The sequence below is a fragment of the Budorcas taxicolor genome, chromosome 3, assembly GCF_023091745.1.
Source record: "Budorcas taxicolor isolate Tak-1 chromosome 3, Takin1.1, whole genome shotgun sequence".
Lineage (NCBI taxonomy): Eukaryota > Metazoa > Chordata > Mammalia > Artiodactyla > Bovidae > Budorcas > Budorcas taxicolor.
Window position 1 is genome coordinate 18,704,245 of NC_068912.1, and position 16,650 is coordinate 18,720,894.

A 16,650-nucleotide genomic window follows, 5' to 3' on the forward strand; every position below is an offset into this window, starting at 1 on the left:
GGCCTCATAATTACCTTTAATCAATGTGATCCATCAGCCAACTGAGTCAGAACCAAGACCCTCCCCCAAGCTGACCAATCATAGATCACTTTGTACAGTATTGATGCCCAGAGATGCTAATTAATCCTGAGCACATCTGACTTATGATTTTAGCTCTCAAATCAAAACTATTAGGAGAAACATACACAATAGGCATAAAAATACAGTATTTTAATCAGATGAAAAAAAAGGATAGCTTTTTTAAAGCAAAAACCCAGCAATTTCTACCTCTTGTTGAATGAGTGTTTTGTTCCAGGCACTTGACTTAATTCTTTGAGGCTTTATAACAACACCTATGAAGAAAATGCCTCACATTTAAAGAGATATTAAGTCACATAACTAGTGAGTGGCAGAGACAGGATTCCAACCTAGATCTGTCAGATTCCAAGTTTTATGCTCTTAATCACTGGGCTCAACAACTTGGCTATAGAATTTGTGTTCATTTTTTGGGAGAAGTCAAGAAACACATTTCTTTAAGAGTCCTACTCTGACTTTGCCCTGAATTCTTCTGTGTGGAACAGACTTAGGGAATGAATATGAGAAAGAAGTCTGGGCTAATAACTGCTCCTCTTGTAGCAAAGGTCCCAAGCCCCACTCTGCATGAGTATATCTGCCTCTCTAGCCATATTCATCTCAGAAATGAGTAGGATGTCATCTTTGAACATCTCAAAAAGCTAAATATTGGTCTCCCTATGCCAGGGATCCTGGACCCTCAAGGAACAGATTCTGCTCCAAGTATCTTTGACCCGAACAATACTAAGAGCAGGAGGTGGGGCAACTGGGTTAGAGAACATGGTCAATCCTAAGACTTTAGTCAACCCATAATAATTACATGAAATACTCTATCTGCCTTTTACAATTATCTTGCTAAAGAGGTGATATAGTATCCATAAATTAAGTTACCAGTCCCCAAGGAGAAAACCTCCCCCTGAAGAAAAAGTAAGCCATTGCAGATGTGCTTTTCCACAGATCCCACTTTATTATCCTTCCTCTAAGAGTCCAAATGCTCAGAAGTGATTTAAGCTAGATAATTCCAGAAGACTAAAACTCTGATGCATCATTAGTGCCCAGAGGCAAGAAATTAGCACATAGATGGAGTGACTAATGCACAAAATAAACATAATTAATTTTAAAGGGAAAACAAAATTATCAGAGATAATGGAAACAATCAATAAAACTAATTAATCCAAAATTAATAAAACCTAAGCCTGATAGCTGTAACTCATAGAGGTGCTATATTTATTTTTCCCTAGTCCTATTCAAAGATGTCACCCCATTAGTAGATGCGAACTATGATTATATAGGATGGATAAAGAACAAAGTCATACTATGTGGCACAGGAAACTATATTCAATATCCTGTGATAAATCATAATGGAAAAGAACATGAAAAAGAATACAAATATGTATAACTGAGTCACTTTTCTGTACAGTAGAAATTAACACTACATTGAAAATCAACTACACTTCAATAAAAATTTTTTAAAGTATACAAAGATGTCATTCTAGGCAGTCTAAGACATTTTTTGTCAACTTTCTCCTCATCCATAAGGCATGCAAAATCAGCCTTATTTTGGTACTGTACAGCAAGTCTGTCCCTTGTTAAAATTTAATGGTGTGGGGATGAATAAATGTATATACATATCTATATATTTGTGTAATTGTGTCCACATAGTGTATCCTGGGCAATCCAAAATTGCAAATCCTCAATACGCTTTCAAACAGGAGAGTGTCAAGATTGTTGAAAGGATGTGATGGAAAACCTGAGGCTCATAAATAATCCCAAACTAATATACCTTCATAGAAGAGACCATGCTTAGCACTGGCCTTTGCATATTATAACTCTTTAATAATGTATATTAAATGTGTGTGAGAATATGTGTAGAGAGGAGTGAATGTGTATGAGTGTGTGTACCATGTACATATAAATCTTTAACTGATGCCAATTTTTTTCTGATTTAAAGACTCTTGCTCCTCAGAAGAAAAGCTATGAAAACCTAGACAGCATGTTAAAGAGCAAAGACATCACTTTGCAGACAAAGTTCCATATAGTCAAAGCTATGGTTTTTTCAGTAGTCATGTATGGATGTGAGAGTTGGACCATAAAGAAGGCTCAATGCTGAAGAATTATTTTTATTTTTTTAATTGAAAATAATTGATTTACAGAATTTTATGGTTTTCTGTCATACATTAATAAGAATCAGCCATAGGTACACCCATGTCCCACCCTTCCCTCCCAAACCTCCCGCCCATCTCCCTCCCTATCCCACCCTTCTAGACTGTCACAGAGCCCCTGTTTGAGTTTTCTGAGTTATACAGCAAATTCCCATTGGCTATATATTTTACATATGGTATTGTAAATTTCCATGTTACTCTCTGCTTATATCTCGAGGAACTGATGCTTTCAAACTGGAGACTCTTGAGAATCCCTTGGATAGCAAGGAGATTAAACCAGTCAATCCTAAAGGAAATCAACCCTGAATATTCATTGGAAGAACTGAGGATGAAGCTCCAATACCTTGTCAACTCATTGGAAAAGACCCTGATGCTGGGAAAGAATGAAGGCAGGAGGAGAAGGGGAGACATGGTTGGATGGCATCACTGACTCAAGGGACATGAGTTTGAGCAATCTCCGGGAGTTGGTGAAGGGGGAAGCCTGGCGTGCTGCAGTCCATGGGGTCGCATAGAGTCAGACACAACTGAGCAAATGAATAACAACAGTCTTTTCTGATGCCAAACTCCAGGCCAATATTCAGTCCTAATCTAGCTTCATTATACTATTTCATACAATCTTGGACTGCCTCACCACTGGAAGCGCATTCACACAAAGGAAATGGCCTTAGGAGCACAGCAAGTCCTCGAAAATATGCTTGCTGAAGTAACAGGAATTGCTGAGAGCCACTGTACTGAAGAAATTAATTTGGTTACTTTAAATTCATACTTAAAAATGGACTCTCCCTCCTTTTAGACAATCTTATGAGTTATTCTCTTTGTAATGAAACTTGGTTCCAAATGCTTATAAATGATTCAAAAAATCAAGTTCATGCTTAAACAGCCAATATTTTCACCTACCAAGTGATATTTAAAAGAATGTGATGCTCTGAATGCTTTGAAGGAAGAGCTCCAGTTAACATTTTGAGCATATATATATAAAGCCTTTCAGGGAAATTACTTTTATTGTACAGATTATATGTGTTTTAAGGGAAAAAAATCCCCTATCTTACTTAATAATCATATGTTGCAAATTGTCAAAATACAAATTCTAGATGATCTAGAGAATCCTAAACTCCAGTGCTAATTCAAGTTCCTTCTTCTTTAGTCGGGTTTGTCTAGTCAGTAAGTTTCCATATCCATTGGGGAGCAGCCTCTTCTTCATATTGTTATCACAGGTGACAGATATTGTGACCGCAAACACCACTTGAGTTTCTGAGACTCAGCCTTCAGAAATGGCCCTGAGTAGACTTCAACAAGCATCTGGAGGCCCCAGCTGGTGCATCTCACTTCCATCTGCACAGAACAAGTCACTGAAGCCTCCCATTATAGACTAAAAGCCTAGATGTGTCAGTAGACATCTCTTTGTGAGACTCTGTTGCTCCGGTATATGAATCTTGAGATATCAACAGTGACGTAAGAAAACAAGAAATGGATCTAGGTGTGGGGACATTCTCAGCTGGTGCGGCTAATGGTTCCATCTTCACCACAAACTTCTCATAAACAAACTTCTCGTAACAGAAAATATAAGCTCCTTTGAAGGCTAGATTCCAACAGTTCAACCCAATTGGCCTCTGATTTCACTTAGGAAGAGAGATTACCAGGAGGGAACAGTTAAGAACCATCTCCAAGAAACATCACCCCCCAAAATCTACTGATAACCCCCTACCAGTCAGATTAAACCTGAACATAAGAAGGAAAGAAAAGAAATTAAATTCTTTTTTAAAAGTTTATTTATGTCGTCAACATTACCCTAATATTATCTTGTCTCACGTCTGACATTATTCTCATTTCACAGAAATGGAAAGGGACTCAGATTTAGAAATTTGCCCGAGATATTATAGGTAGTAAATGTTGGAGCTGTAATATAAAAACAGTCTGTCTTACTGCAAAGTCAGTATTCTTCCTACTACATCATATTATGAGCCAAGAACAGTTCCCTAAATTGTTTTTACAGAAAAGAGACATTTAATAGCTATCAGCGTCCCTGGATCAACTCTGAGGTTATCAGTTCTAAGTCGAGTTCGTTCAGAAACCCCAAACTCCTAAGAGTCCCAGCACAGAGGAAATGTTTGGTTCTTAATGATAGGAACAGGATCATTTAGGCCCTTCTAGAATTCCCTTTGAACTTAACAGGAAGCTAAAGGAGACTCATTTAACTTGGAGAAGGCCCCCCATGAATACGGTGAGATAGGAAACAAAATGCAGCTGATATTCAGTGAAAAAACCTGAAGCTAGGACTTTTACAGATATAATGAAAGTTGTTTTTAATATTCTAAGGTGTTTCTTCCCTCTCAAGACAATCCTTTTGCCAACAGTGCACAACTTCACTAAATGGGCCTAAAATCAGAGTCTGATGAGATGAGCGAACAGTGTACGAAGAAGGTCCAGACACGGAGAAATGGTAAGGTGAGTTGTGCCCTAACCCCTGACTTCAGGCCTCTGCTTCACTGGACTAAACAATCTTTCAGAAGCCAGGCAGGAAAATTCTCTTCAGGTGTCATCAAATTGATCCCTACATTATTTTGTCTTCTTTCCAAATAGTGCTTAGGCCTCTGGTAGGATCATAACTGTCCTCCAAAATTCCAGCTGAAATGATCTGACAGGTGTCCACTTATTCCCCTGAAACTAAGAACACCTTGCAGTTATTACAGAGGGAAAACTGAAGCATTGAGAAGTGAAGAAACTTAAGAACACTAACTAAAACCTAGCTGCACGATTCTGTGAATATGCTAAAAGCCACTGAATTATATACTTTAAAAGGTTGAATTTTATGGTTTGTTCATTGCTGCTAAGTCACTTCAGTCGTATTCGACTCTGCGTGACCCCATAGATGGCAGCCCACCAGGCTCCCCTGTCCCTGGGATTCTCCAGGCAAGAACACTGGAGTGGGTTGCCATTTCCTTCTCCAGTGAATGAAAGTAAAAGTGAAATTGTTTAGTCGTGTCTGACTCTTAGCGACCCCATGGACTGCAGCCCACCAGGCTCCTCCGCCCATGGGATTTTCCAGGCAAGAGTGCTGGAGTGGGGTGCCACTGCCTTCTCCCAACTAAGTACTAGGCATTGTCTACGATGGTGAGGTAAATAAAATAAATGGCTTCCCTGAAGGAGCACCCAAATAGGAATTGACTGACCCCAAATATGTGGTATATATGTGATTAAGAGGCAGGCTTTAGCATCGGACAGTATGGGTTTCTATTCTAGTGTTGCCACTTCTGAGATGTGATTTTGGACAAATTATTAAATTTCTCTATGCTTTCATTTCCTTATTTGTAAAATGAGAATGACAATAATACTGACCTCACAGGACTATTGCAAAGAATAAATATGTAAGCATGTAAAACTGCCATGTCAGGCAGTTCCCTCAGGTATTACATTTCATATACTTTATGTACATAAATGACATTTTTCCCAAGGGTCTAGGCCCAAAACTGCCAGACTACCAATGAATAGCAGAATGCTAGAAGAAAGCCCCCTCTAAATTAAACTTGAACACTTCTTAAAAAAATGACTTTTATGTATAGCCCATTAACATAATTTTATAGCCTAGAAAAAAGCCTTCCAGAAAGTATGTTTCTTCTCTTCCTGGCTGATAATACTCCTTTTATATACTTTCATACATTTCCTAAAACTGCATGCTTTTCTGTGTAATAGGTGTATATAGTAGAGGTAAGCTAGTATAATGGTTAAAAGAAAGGGCCTTATGATAAGATAGATACAGTTCAAACCCTAGTTCCTCCACTTACAAGCTGAGTTACCTTAGAGAGGGCTCTTATGATCTCTGAACCTGTTTCTTCATCTGTAAAATGGAATACAGTACAAACTTCATAGAAATGTTGTAGAGATTCAATGAGATGATATGTGAAAAGAATTCAGCACAGTATCTAGCACATACTAAATTCTCAATAAATAGTAGCTATTATTATTGCAAAAAGACATTAATTAGGTTAGCCTGGTGGCCCAGGTTCATTTTCAATTACATAAGCATCCAATACATACTGCCAAGTAGCTTACATTTTGCTACTTTTGGTGGACAGTAAAGGGATTGAACTACATTTGTCCTCTAAAACATAATCTCTGCTTTTCAGAAGTGTATGACCCTGAGAAAAATGTTGTGCGACATGTTCTCATATTGGAGGGTGGGCCGGTACCAGCCTTTCTGCAATCATCTCAGAGATGAGAATGTGAAGAAGTTGGAAGATGAACACAGAGGAGGAGATAGGATTGTTGAAAATGAATCAGTCCAACCCACAGAGGGCAGCACCCACATGTTAGCTATATAAGGGCCACTAGCTCAATCTTTTGTCGCCCTGCAAGCTGCATCAGGCTTTATCCTACTTTTTCCTTTGGTGAACCAGGTGAGAGAAAACTCATCCAGCTACATCAGTGGATATTTGGTTGGCTATTGTTCATGGTATAAATCCAGGGGTATGAGCTAAGACAGAGTTAATATATATTTGGTTTTCCTGCCTTCCCTCCTTTTCATTTCTTTCTTTTTTCTTCTTTTTGTTTGCTTATTTGTTTGGTCAGTTTAGTTTATTCCAGGGTCTTTTTAGAATAAATTTTTCTTTGTTATGGAAAATAATGTAAGTAGAAATCTGTTTCTTATAGGCTGTTCCACATTCTCTTCCTAGTCATTTTTTGTGCCATATTTTCTGGGTTGTCCAGTTGAAATAGGGAAAAGACCAGCACTGTTGTAGAAACCCATCCTTGTTCAGTGGCAACTTTCAGAGCTCCAAGATCTAATCATCCTCTAGTCAAACTGCGGTCTGCATTGCTGAATCTTTTCCCCTGATTACTGAAAGAAAACAGAGATTTGGTTAAAGCAGAGATTAGGATATCTTGTGAGCTTTGATGAGAGCAATCTCATGCTTCTGAAGCACCAGGGTAGAGTTAGCCCACTTTGTCCACTGTTAATTTGCTAAATCCCTTAACAGTCCAATTTAGCTTCTGGTACCCAGAAGGGAGGCAGGTATGCATGTTAGATGGTCTGGTACATTCGATTTAAAAAACAAACAAACAAACAAAAACAGTGAAACTAGCCAGAGAGACTGGAGCAATATATCTCGGTGGTTCTAGAAATTTTGGAAGCCCCAAGACAACACCCAGAACACCAAAGTACACAAAGTGTAGAGATGCTATGTAGAGAATATATTCATCCAGGACATGGAGATCTGAAATCTAGTTCCAGATCAGTCAATAACATGCTATGTATGGCTCGATCTTAGCAAAGTAACTCAAAGTTAACAAGATTAGCTTTCACTGTGTTTATGTGTATTGTATCACCCCTGACCTATTCTTACTTGTTGAGGTATTTTGGTTTAAAGAGACAAGATATTTGAAAAATCAGGATGACTACTATTAAAATCACAACTGTTTATACTTTAAAATAAATTGAATGATAGGATTTTTTTTTCCCCTTCAGGTTCACTTAAACCTGCAAAAAGATGACCAATCTCTTGAGAAGTGTTGTCACCGTAATTGATACTTTCTACAAATACACCAAACAGGATGGGGAGTGTGGCACACTGAGCAAGGATGAACTAAAGGAACTTCTGGAGAAAGAGTTTCGTCCAATTCTGAAGGTGAGGATCATGTACCAGTACTGAAAACTGCTAGCATCCTGTACGTTCTCTGTTATATGACCAAGGAATAGCTAAAAAGTGCACAATCCCCATGGTTTTTGAGTTCACACTATAAGTGGTACTTTTGGGGGACATCAGAAAGTCTGTTGAGGCAGCATTTATTTTTAAAGAGGTGATCATTTTCTTCCTCTCACCATATAGACCATCAGACTTTTTCGTGTCCCCAGCTTTTTCCTTCTAAAAATGCAAATGATAAATTTGCACTATCAATTTATAAATTACCCTAGCAAATGAGGAAGAAAAGATATAGAGAGGGAAAACATGTATAAGAGGTGTTGATCAAGTAACCAAGGTGACTAAAAACTGAAAACAAAATACAAGAATATTTTTTTCTATTTACTTGGGAAGGACTCAGTTATTAGCTTCAAAATTATAGATCATAACATAGAATATATTATCAGGCAAGGCTTTAAATGTATGTTAAACACACCAGGTACTGAATTTGGTTTATTCAGCTCCCCCTTATTTACCATACCTGAGAATCTACTTCTCTAGCTTAGGTCCTTGAATTGTATGCGCTGAGGATCCCAATGGCCTATATTCTTTTTTATTACCTCTTCACACCTGCTAGGTGTTGTTAGGCTGTTTTAGCCTAAAGTATTTCTTGATTGGATTAAAATACCTAACATCAAACTTTCCCTCAGTCGTGTCTGACTCTTTGCAATCCCATGGATTATACAGCCCATGGAATTCTCCAGGCCAGAATCCTTGAGTGGGTAGCCTTTCCCTTCTCCAGGAGATCTTCCCATCCCAGGGGTCGAACCTAGGTCTCCACATTGCAGGCAGATTCTTTACTGAGCCACAAGGGAAGCCTCCCACAGTTCTACAGCTTTACCCAGATATTTTAGCTGAGCATATGGACGAGGCTGACCAAATCTTCTTTGGTGTGTTGCTTGTACACAGAACCCAGATGATCCAGACACAGTGGATATCATCATGCATATGCTGGACCGAGATCATGACCGAAGACTGGACTTTACTGAGTTTCTTCTGATGGTATTCAAACTGGCTATGGCCTGCAACAAGGTTCTCAGCAAAGAATACTGCAAAGCTTCAGGGTCAAAGAAGCACAGGCATAGTCGCCGACACCGAGAGGAAGAAAGTGAAACAGAAGGCGAAGAAGAGGATACATCAGGACAAAACTCAGGTTACAGATATTCAAGTTGGAGTGAGGGAGAGGAGCATGGTTATAGTTCTGGGGGCTCTAGGGGAACTCCAAAACACAGACAGGGGTCCGGCTCCAGAAGGCTGAGAAGGCAAGGTGGTTTATCTAGCTCAGAGAACCAAAAGGGATCTGAAAAAAGGCGCCATGGGTCCAGCTCTGGTTACTCATGGAGTAATGGCAAAGAAAGGCATGGTTCCAGCTCTGGAGAACTGGAGGGAAAAAGAAACAAGTCACATGTTAGCCCCTCTAGGGTATCTGGGGATGAATACAAGTCTGGATGTGGTAGATGGAGAGGTCATGGTGGTCTGTCATATGAATATGAATCAAACTCTACTCAGTCAAGTTATGCAGGACAAAAACATGAGTCTAGCTCTAAATGTTCAGGAGATGGTGGGAGGGAAAGTCATGCATGTGGTTCCAGCAATTCAGGTGGGTGTGGAAGACGAAATACCACTTCTAGTTCTTGTCAGGCAGGTAGATTTGGAGAGCAAGGAAACCAGTCTAGCTATACACAATCAGGTTATCAATCAGGAAGTAGTGGAGAAGGTCATAGATGTATCTCAGGAGGTTGGGCCTCTGGATATGGTCAACATGAGCCTAGCTCCTGTAGCCAGTCTACTAGGCAGAAAGGATATGGATCTAGAACATGTGGTCAACCACAGAATTGTGGAGGACAACAGGGAAAAGGTTCATGTCAGTCCTCTTGTTGTGGACAATATGGGTCAGGAGTAAGTCAGTCTTCTACTTATAGTCAACATGGATCTGGTTCCTGTGGATACTCTTCAAACTCTCATCAAAAGAGGTGTAGTTCAAATGAAACTTCTAAATGTGGTCAACATAGATCCAGCTCAGGTCAATATTCTGGCTTTGGCCAACATGGGTCAGGCTCAGGTCAGTACTCTGGCTTTGGACATTGTGGATGTGGCTCAGGTCAGGCCTCTGGCTTTGGACACCATGAGTCTACATCAGGACAGGCTTGCTATGGTCAACATGGGTCAGGCTCATGTCAGTACTCTGGTGAGGGACAATATGGATCAGGCTCAGCTCAATCCTCAGGCTTTGGACACCAGAAGTCTATATCAGGACAGTCTACTTGTGGCCAACATGGATCTGGTTCAGGTCAATCCTCGGGCTTTGGCCAAGCTGGTTCAAGCTCTGGTCGGTCCTCGGGCTTTGAACACCATGAATGTAGATCACAGCAGTCTGCCTATGGCCATCATGAATTGGGCTCAGGACAACCATCTGGCTTTGGCCAACATGGGTCAAGTTCAAGTCAGGCTTCTGGCTTTGGACAACATAGATCAGGGTCATGTCAGTCCTCTAGTAATAGTGAAAGGCATTCAGAAGTCTCACAGAGACACTCAAGATCTGCTCAAGGGCAGGCTGGATCTCAACATGGAGAGTCAGGAGCCACAGTGAGAGGGAGACTTGGAACTGCTCATGGACAGTCAGAAGACACAACCAGATATGGCCACTCTAGTCAGGGACATTCTGCTCAGACAGGGTCCAGTCAGGTGCGAGGAAGGCAATTCAGTCACAGTGAGGCTAGCAGCAGTGAAAGGCATTCAGAAGTCTCAGAGAGACACTCAGGATCCACTCATGGGCAGGCTGGATCTCAACATGGAGAGTCAGGAGCCACAGTGAGGGGAAGACACAGAACTGCTCATGGAGAGTCGGGAGACACCACCAGATATGGCCAGTCGATCCAGGGACAATCTACACGGTCAGGGTCCAATCAGGCAGGAAGACGGGGATCCAGTCACAGTGAGGCTAGTGACAGTGAAAGGCATTCAGAAGTCTCAGAGAGACACTCAGGATCCACTCATGGGCAGGCTGGGTCTCCACATGGAGAGTCAGGAGCCACAGTGAGAGGGAGACACGGAACTGCTCATGGAGAGTCGGGAGACACCACCAGACATGGCCATTCGAGTCAGGGACAATCTACACGGTCAGGGTCCAGTCAGGCGGGAAGAAGGGGATCCAGCCACAGTGAGGCTAGCGACAGTGAAAGGCATTCAGAATTCTCAGAGAGACACTCAGGATCCACTCATGGGCAGGCTGGATCTCAACATGGAGAGTCAGGAACCACAGTGAGAGGGAGACACGGAACTGCTCATGGAGAGTCGAGAGACACCACCAGATATGGCCAGTCGAGCCAGGGACAATCTACACGGTCAGGGTCCAGTCAGGCAGGAAGACGGGGATCCAGTCACAGTGAGGCTAGCGACAGTCAAAGGCATTCAGAAGTCTCAGAGAGACACTCAGGATCCACTCATGGGCAGGCTGGATCTCAACATGGAGAGTCAGGAGCCACAGTGAGGGGAAGACACAGAACTGCTCATGGACAGTCAGGAGACACCACCAGACATGGCCATTCTAGCCAGGGACAATCTACACGGTCAGAGTCCAGTCAGGCAGGAAGACGGGGATCCTGTCACAGTGAGGCTAGTGACAGTGAAAGACATTCAGAAGTCTCAGAGAGACACTCAGAATCCACTCATGGGCAGGCTGGATCTCAACATGGAGAGTCAGGAGCCACAGTGAGGGGAAGACACAGAACTGCTCATGGAGAGTCGGGAGACACCACCAGACATGGCCACGCCAGTCAGGGGCAATCAACACGGTCAGGGTCCAGTCAGGCAGGAAGATGGGGATCCAGTCACAGTGAGGCTAGTGACAGTGAAAGGCATTCAGAAGTCTCAGAGAGACACTCAGGATCCACTCATGGGCAGGCTGGGTCTCCACATGGAGAGTCAGGAGCCACAGTGAGAGGGAGACTTGGAACTGCTCATGAGCAGTCAGGAGACACCACCAGACATGGCCACACTAGTCAGGAACAATCTACACGGTCAGGGCCCAGTCAGGCAGGAAGACGGGGATCCAGTCACAGTGAGGCTAGTGACAGTGAAAGGCATTCAGAAGTCTCAGAGAGACACTCAGGATCCACTCATGGGCAGCCTGGGTCTCCACATGGAGAGTCAGGAGCCACAGTGAGAGGGAGACACGGAACTGCTCATGGAGAGTTGGGAGACACCACCAGATATGGCCATTCTAGCCAGGGACAATCTACACGGTCAGGGTCCAGTCAGGCAGGAAGACAGGGATCCAGTCACAGTGAGGCTAGTGACAGTGAAAGGCATTCAGAAGTCTCACAGAGACACTCAGGATCCACTCATGGGCAGGCTGGATCTCAACATGGAGAGTCAGGAGCCACAGTGAGGGGAAGACACAGAACTGCTCATGGACAGTCAGGAGACACCACCAGACATGGCCATTCTAGCCAGGGACAATCTACACGGTCAGCGTCCAGTCAGGCAGGAAGACGGGGATCCTGTCACAGTGAGGCTAGCGACAGTGAAAGGCATTCAGAATTCTCAGAGAGACACTCAGGATCCACTCATGGGCAGGCTCGGTCTCCACATGGAGAGTCAGAAGCCACAGTGAGAGGGAGACAGGGAACTGCTCATGGACAGTCAGGAGACACCACCAGACATGGCCAGTCGAGCCAGGGACAATCTACACGGTCAGGGTCCAGTCAGGCAGGAAGACGGGGATCCAGTCACAGTGAGGCTAGCGACAGTCAAAGGCATTCAGAAGTCTCAGAGAGACACTCAGGATCCACTCATGGGCAGGCTGGATCTCAACATAGAGAGTCAGGAGCCACAGTGAGGGGAAGACACAGAACTGCTCATGGACAGTCAGGAGACACCACCAGACATGGCCATTCTAGCCAGGGACAATCTACACGGTCAGAGTCCAGTCAGGCAGGAAGACGGGGATCCTGTCACAGTGAGGCTAGTGACAGTGAAAGACATTCAGAAGTCTCAGAGAGACACTCAGAATCCACTCATGGGCAGGCTGGATCTCAACATGGAGAGTCAGGAGCCACAGTGAGGGGAAGACACAGAACTGCTCATGGAGAGTCGGGAGACACCACCAGACATGGCCACGCCAGTCAGGGGCAATCAACACGGTCAGGGTCCAGTCAGGCAGGAAGATGGGGATCCAGTCACAGTGAGGCTAGTGACAGTGAAAGGCATTCAGAAGTCTCAGAGAGACACTCAGGATCCACTCATGGGCAGGCTGGGTCTCCACATGGAGAGTCAGGAGCCACAGTGAGAGGGAGACTTGGAACTGCTCATGAGCAGTCAGGAGACACCACCAGACATGGCCACACTAGTCAGGGACAATCTACACGGTCAGGGTCCAGTCAGGCAGGAAGACGGGGATCCTGTCACAGTGAGGCTAGCGACAGTGAAAGGCATTCAGAATTCTCAGAGAGACACTCAGGATCCACTCATGGGCAGGCTCGGTCTCCACATGGAGAGTCAGAAGCCACAGTGAGAGGGAGACAGGGAACTGCTCATGGACAGTCAGGAGACACCACCAGACATGGCCATTCTAGTCAGGGACAATCTACACGGTCAGGGTCCAGTCAGGCGGGAAGAAGGGGATCCAGCCACAGTGAGGCTAGTGACAGTGAAAGGCATTCAGAAGTCTCAGAGAGACACTCAGGATCCACTCATGGGCAGGCTGGATCTCAACATGGAGAGTCAGGAGCCACAGTGAGGGGAAGACACAGAACTGCTCATGGAGAGTCGGGAGACACCACCAGACATGGCCATGCCAGTCAGGGGCAATCTACACGGTCAGGGTCCAGTCAGGCAGGAAGACGGGGATCCAGTCACAGTGAGGCTAGTGACAGTGAAAGGCATTCAGAAGTCTCAGAAAGACACTCAGGATCCACTCATGGGCAGGCTGGGTCTCCACATGGAGAGTCAGGAGCCACAGTGAGAGGGAGACTTGGAACTGCTCATGAGCAGTCAGGAGACACCACCAGACATGGCCACACTAGTCAGGGACAATCTACACGGTCAGGGTCCAGTCAGGCAGGAAGACGGGGATCCAGTCACAGTGAGGCTAGTGACAGTGAAAGGCATTCAGAAGTCTCAGAGAGACACTCAGGATCCACTCACGGGCAGCCTGGGTCTCCACATGGAGAGTCAGGAGCCACAGTGAGAGGGAGACACGGAACTGCTCATGGAGAGTCGGGAGACACCACCAGATATGGCCAGTCGATCCAGGGACAATCTACATGGTCAGGGTCCAGTCAGACAGGAAGACGGGGATCCAGTCACAGTGAGGCTAGTGACAGTGAAAGGCATTCAGAATTCTCAGAGAGACACTCAGGATCCACTCATGGGCAGGCTGGATCTCAACATGGAGAGTCAGGAGCCACAGTGAGGGGAAGACACAGAACTGCTCATGGACAGTCAGGAGACACCACCAGACATGGCCATTCTAGTCAGGGACAATCTACACGGTCAGGGTCCAGTCAGGCGGGAAGAAGGGGATCCAGCCACAGTGAGGCTAGCGACAGTGAAAGGCATTCAGAAGTCTCAGAGAGACACTCAGGATCCACTCATGGGCAGGCTGGGTCTCCACATGGAGAGTCAGGAGCCACAGTGAGAGGGAGACAGGGAACTGCTCATGGACAGTCAGGAGACACCACCAGACATGGCCATTCTAGCCAGGGACAATCTACACGGTCAGAGTCCAGTCAGGCAGGAAGACGGGGATCCTGTCACAGTGAGGCTAGTGACAGTGAAAGACATTCAGAAGTCTCAGAGAGACACTCAGAATCCACTCATGGGCAGGCTGGATCTCAACATGGAGAGTCAGGAGCCACAGTGAGGGGAAGACACAGAACTGCTCATGGAGAGTCGGGAGACACCACCAGATATGGCCATTCTAGTCAGGGACAATCTACACGGTCAGGGTCCAGTCAGGCAGGAAGACAGGGATCCAGTCACAGTGAGGCTAGTGACAGTGAAAGGCATTCAGAAGTCTCAGAGAGACACTCAGGATCCACTCATGGGCAGGCTGGGTCTCCACATGGAGAGTCAGGAGCCACAGTGAGAGGGAGACACCAAACTGCTCATGGGCAGTCAGGAGACACCTCCGAACATGTGCACTCTCGTCAGGGACTATCCACATGGTCAAACAAACAGTCAAGTCACACTCATGCCCATTTTGGTAAACGTCATTCTACATCACAGATTAGTGGCAGACAAAGACATAGATCAGATCAAGCCTGGAGACATGGCAGTTATGGGAGTGCCGAATATGACTATGGGCAGTCTGGTTATGGACCTTCTGGTGGTAGCAGAACAAGCAGTCGTAATTCTAGTCCTTTTAGGTCAACAGACCGAGCTACCACTAAGCGAACATCTAGTCATGGACCATCAATTTCTAGTTTTGACTATATGGGATCAAAAGCAACTGACAAAATAGGAAGACAAGATTCAAGTCCTGGGCAATCAGAGATAAGTAATGGGCAGTCAATTTATTCCCATAATCACTCTGGATTTTGTACAACTGGAGGACAGGGATCTAGTCATAGACATTCAATCACAACTCAGGAACAGTCAAGAGATATTCATGTTCAGTCCGGAAGGTTGGGGTCTACTCATAGCAGTCAGCTTAGTAACCACTCTGCATCTGACCATGGAAAACCCTTATCAGCCCACAGCCATTCAGATTCTAGTTCAACTAGAAGTCAAAGATCCCATAGTGATAGTAAGGGATACTGGGGGGAAAAGATTCATGAACAGTCAGAATTGAGGCATAGACAATCAGAGTTCAATACAACAGATGTACATGAATCCAGCCAGCAGCACTTAGGAGATTCATATTCTCATGAGCTGGTAAGATCCAGCACAAATTTAGCAGCACAGGGTTCCTGTGATGGACAATCAGGACATATCCAGGGTCAGTCTGGATTCAGCACCAACGAAAGACAAGTATTTAATAACAGCCAGTCAAGGGACAGCTATGGGCAGTCAAGTGGCAGTCACTCACTTGATAGCCAAGCCCCTTTGGGAATTGAAGAAAATAGTTTTAGGTATTTATCAAGCAATGTAACCACATGGAGTGGGGAAAGGCAAAAGCAAGAGTCTGGATCAAGTCCATCAGGTACCATGAGAAAATACAATCAGGATGTTGATGATAAGCAGACAAGAGACTCTGAGGTCAGAGGTTACCATGGAAGAGAGAGAACAGATTCAGGTTCCTTTTACTTAGATAGCAATACCCCACTCTATGAATATATCAAAGAACAAAGGTGCTATTACTTTGAATAATAATTTGAAACCAAAGGAAGACAAACTAACTCAAGATAAGAACTAATCCAAAGGAGAAATGAAACACACAACATGGAATTAAGATATTTAACATGATCCTTTCTTTTGGTAGTGGGGGTATATGTCTGATTTTCTATTTAACTGTAGTACTGTATTCTATTTCTTTTGTTTGGTACAAGGCTTTTTTTGTAAGGCTCCATAATCATTGAGCTCTTAGAAAATAGTTGATGGAAGAAGTAAATTGCATTTGGGACATATGTAGAACTATATGACAAAGTGCTTGGATGCTCTGGAATAAAGTGAGCATTTAAAAATAATTTTATATATTTCAGGTTGATTTAATTAATTGTTGATAAACCTATCCAAGAAGCTAAGAGACGTGGTCTAGGAGCCAAAATTTCTCTAATAACATTGTAACATATTCTGTATCCTAAACAACAACAAAAAAA

General features: G+C 44.0%; 1 protein-coding gene across 1 annotated transcript; it reads left to right on the top strand.

Annotated features, from left to right (window-relative positions):
• Positions 1 to 7,696: 7,696 nt before the first annotated feature.
• FLG2 (filaggrin 2) lies at positions 7,697 to 16,201 on the top strand. Its single transcript, XM_052637924.1, has 2 exons — positions 7,697 to 7,834; positions 8,798 to 16,201. Exons 1-2 carry the CDS (start codon positions 7,697 to 7,699, stop codon positions 16,199 to 16,201), a joined length of 7,542 nt encoding a protein of 2,513 aa, XP_052493884.1.
• The last annotated feature ends 449 nt before the right edge of the window (positions 16,202 to 16,650 follow it).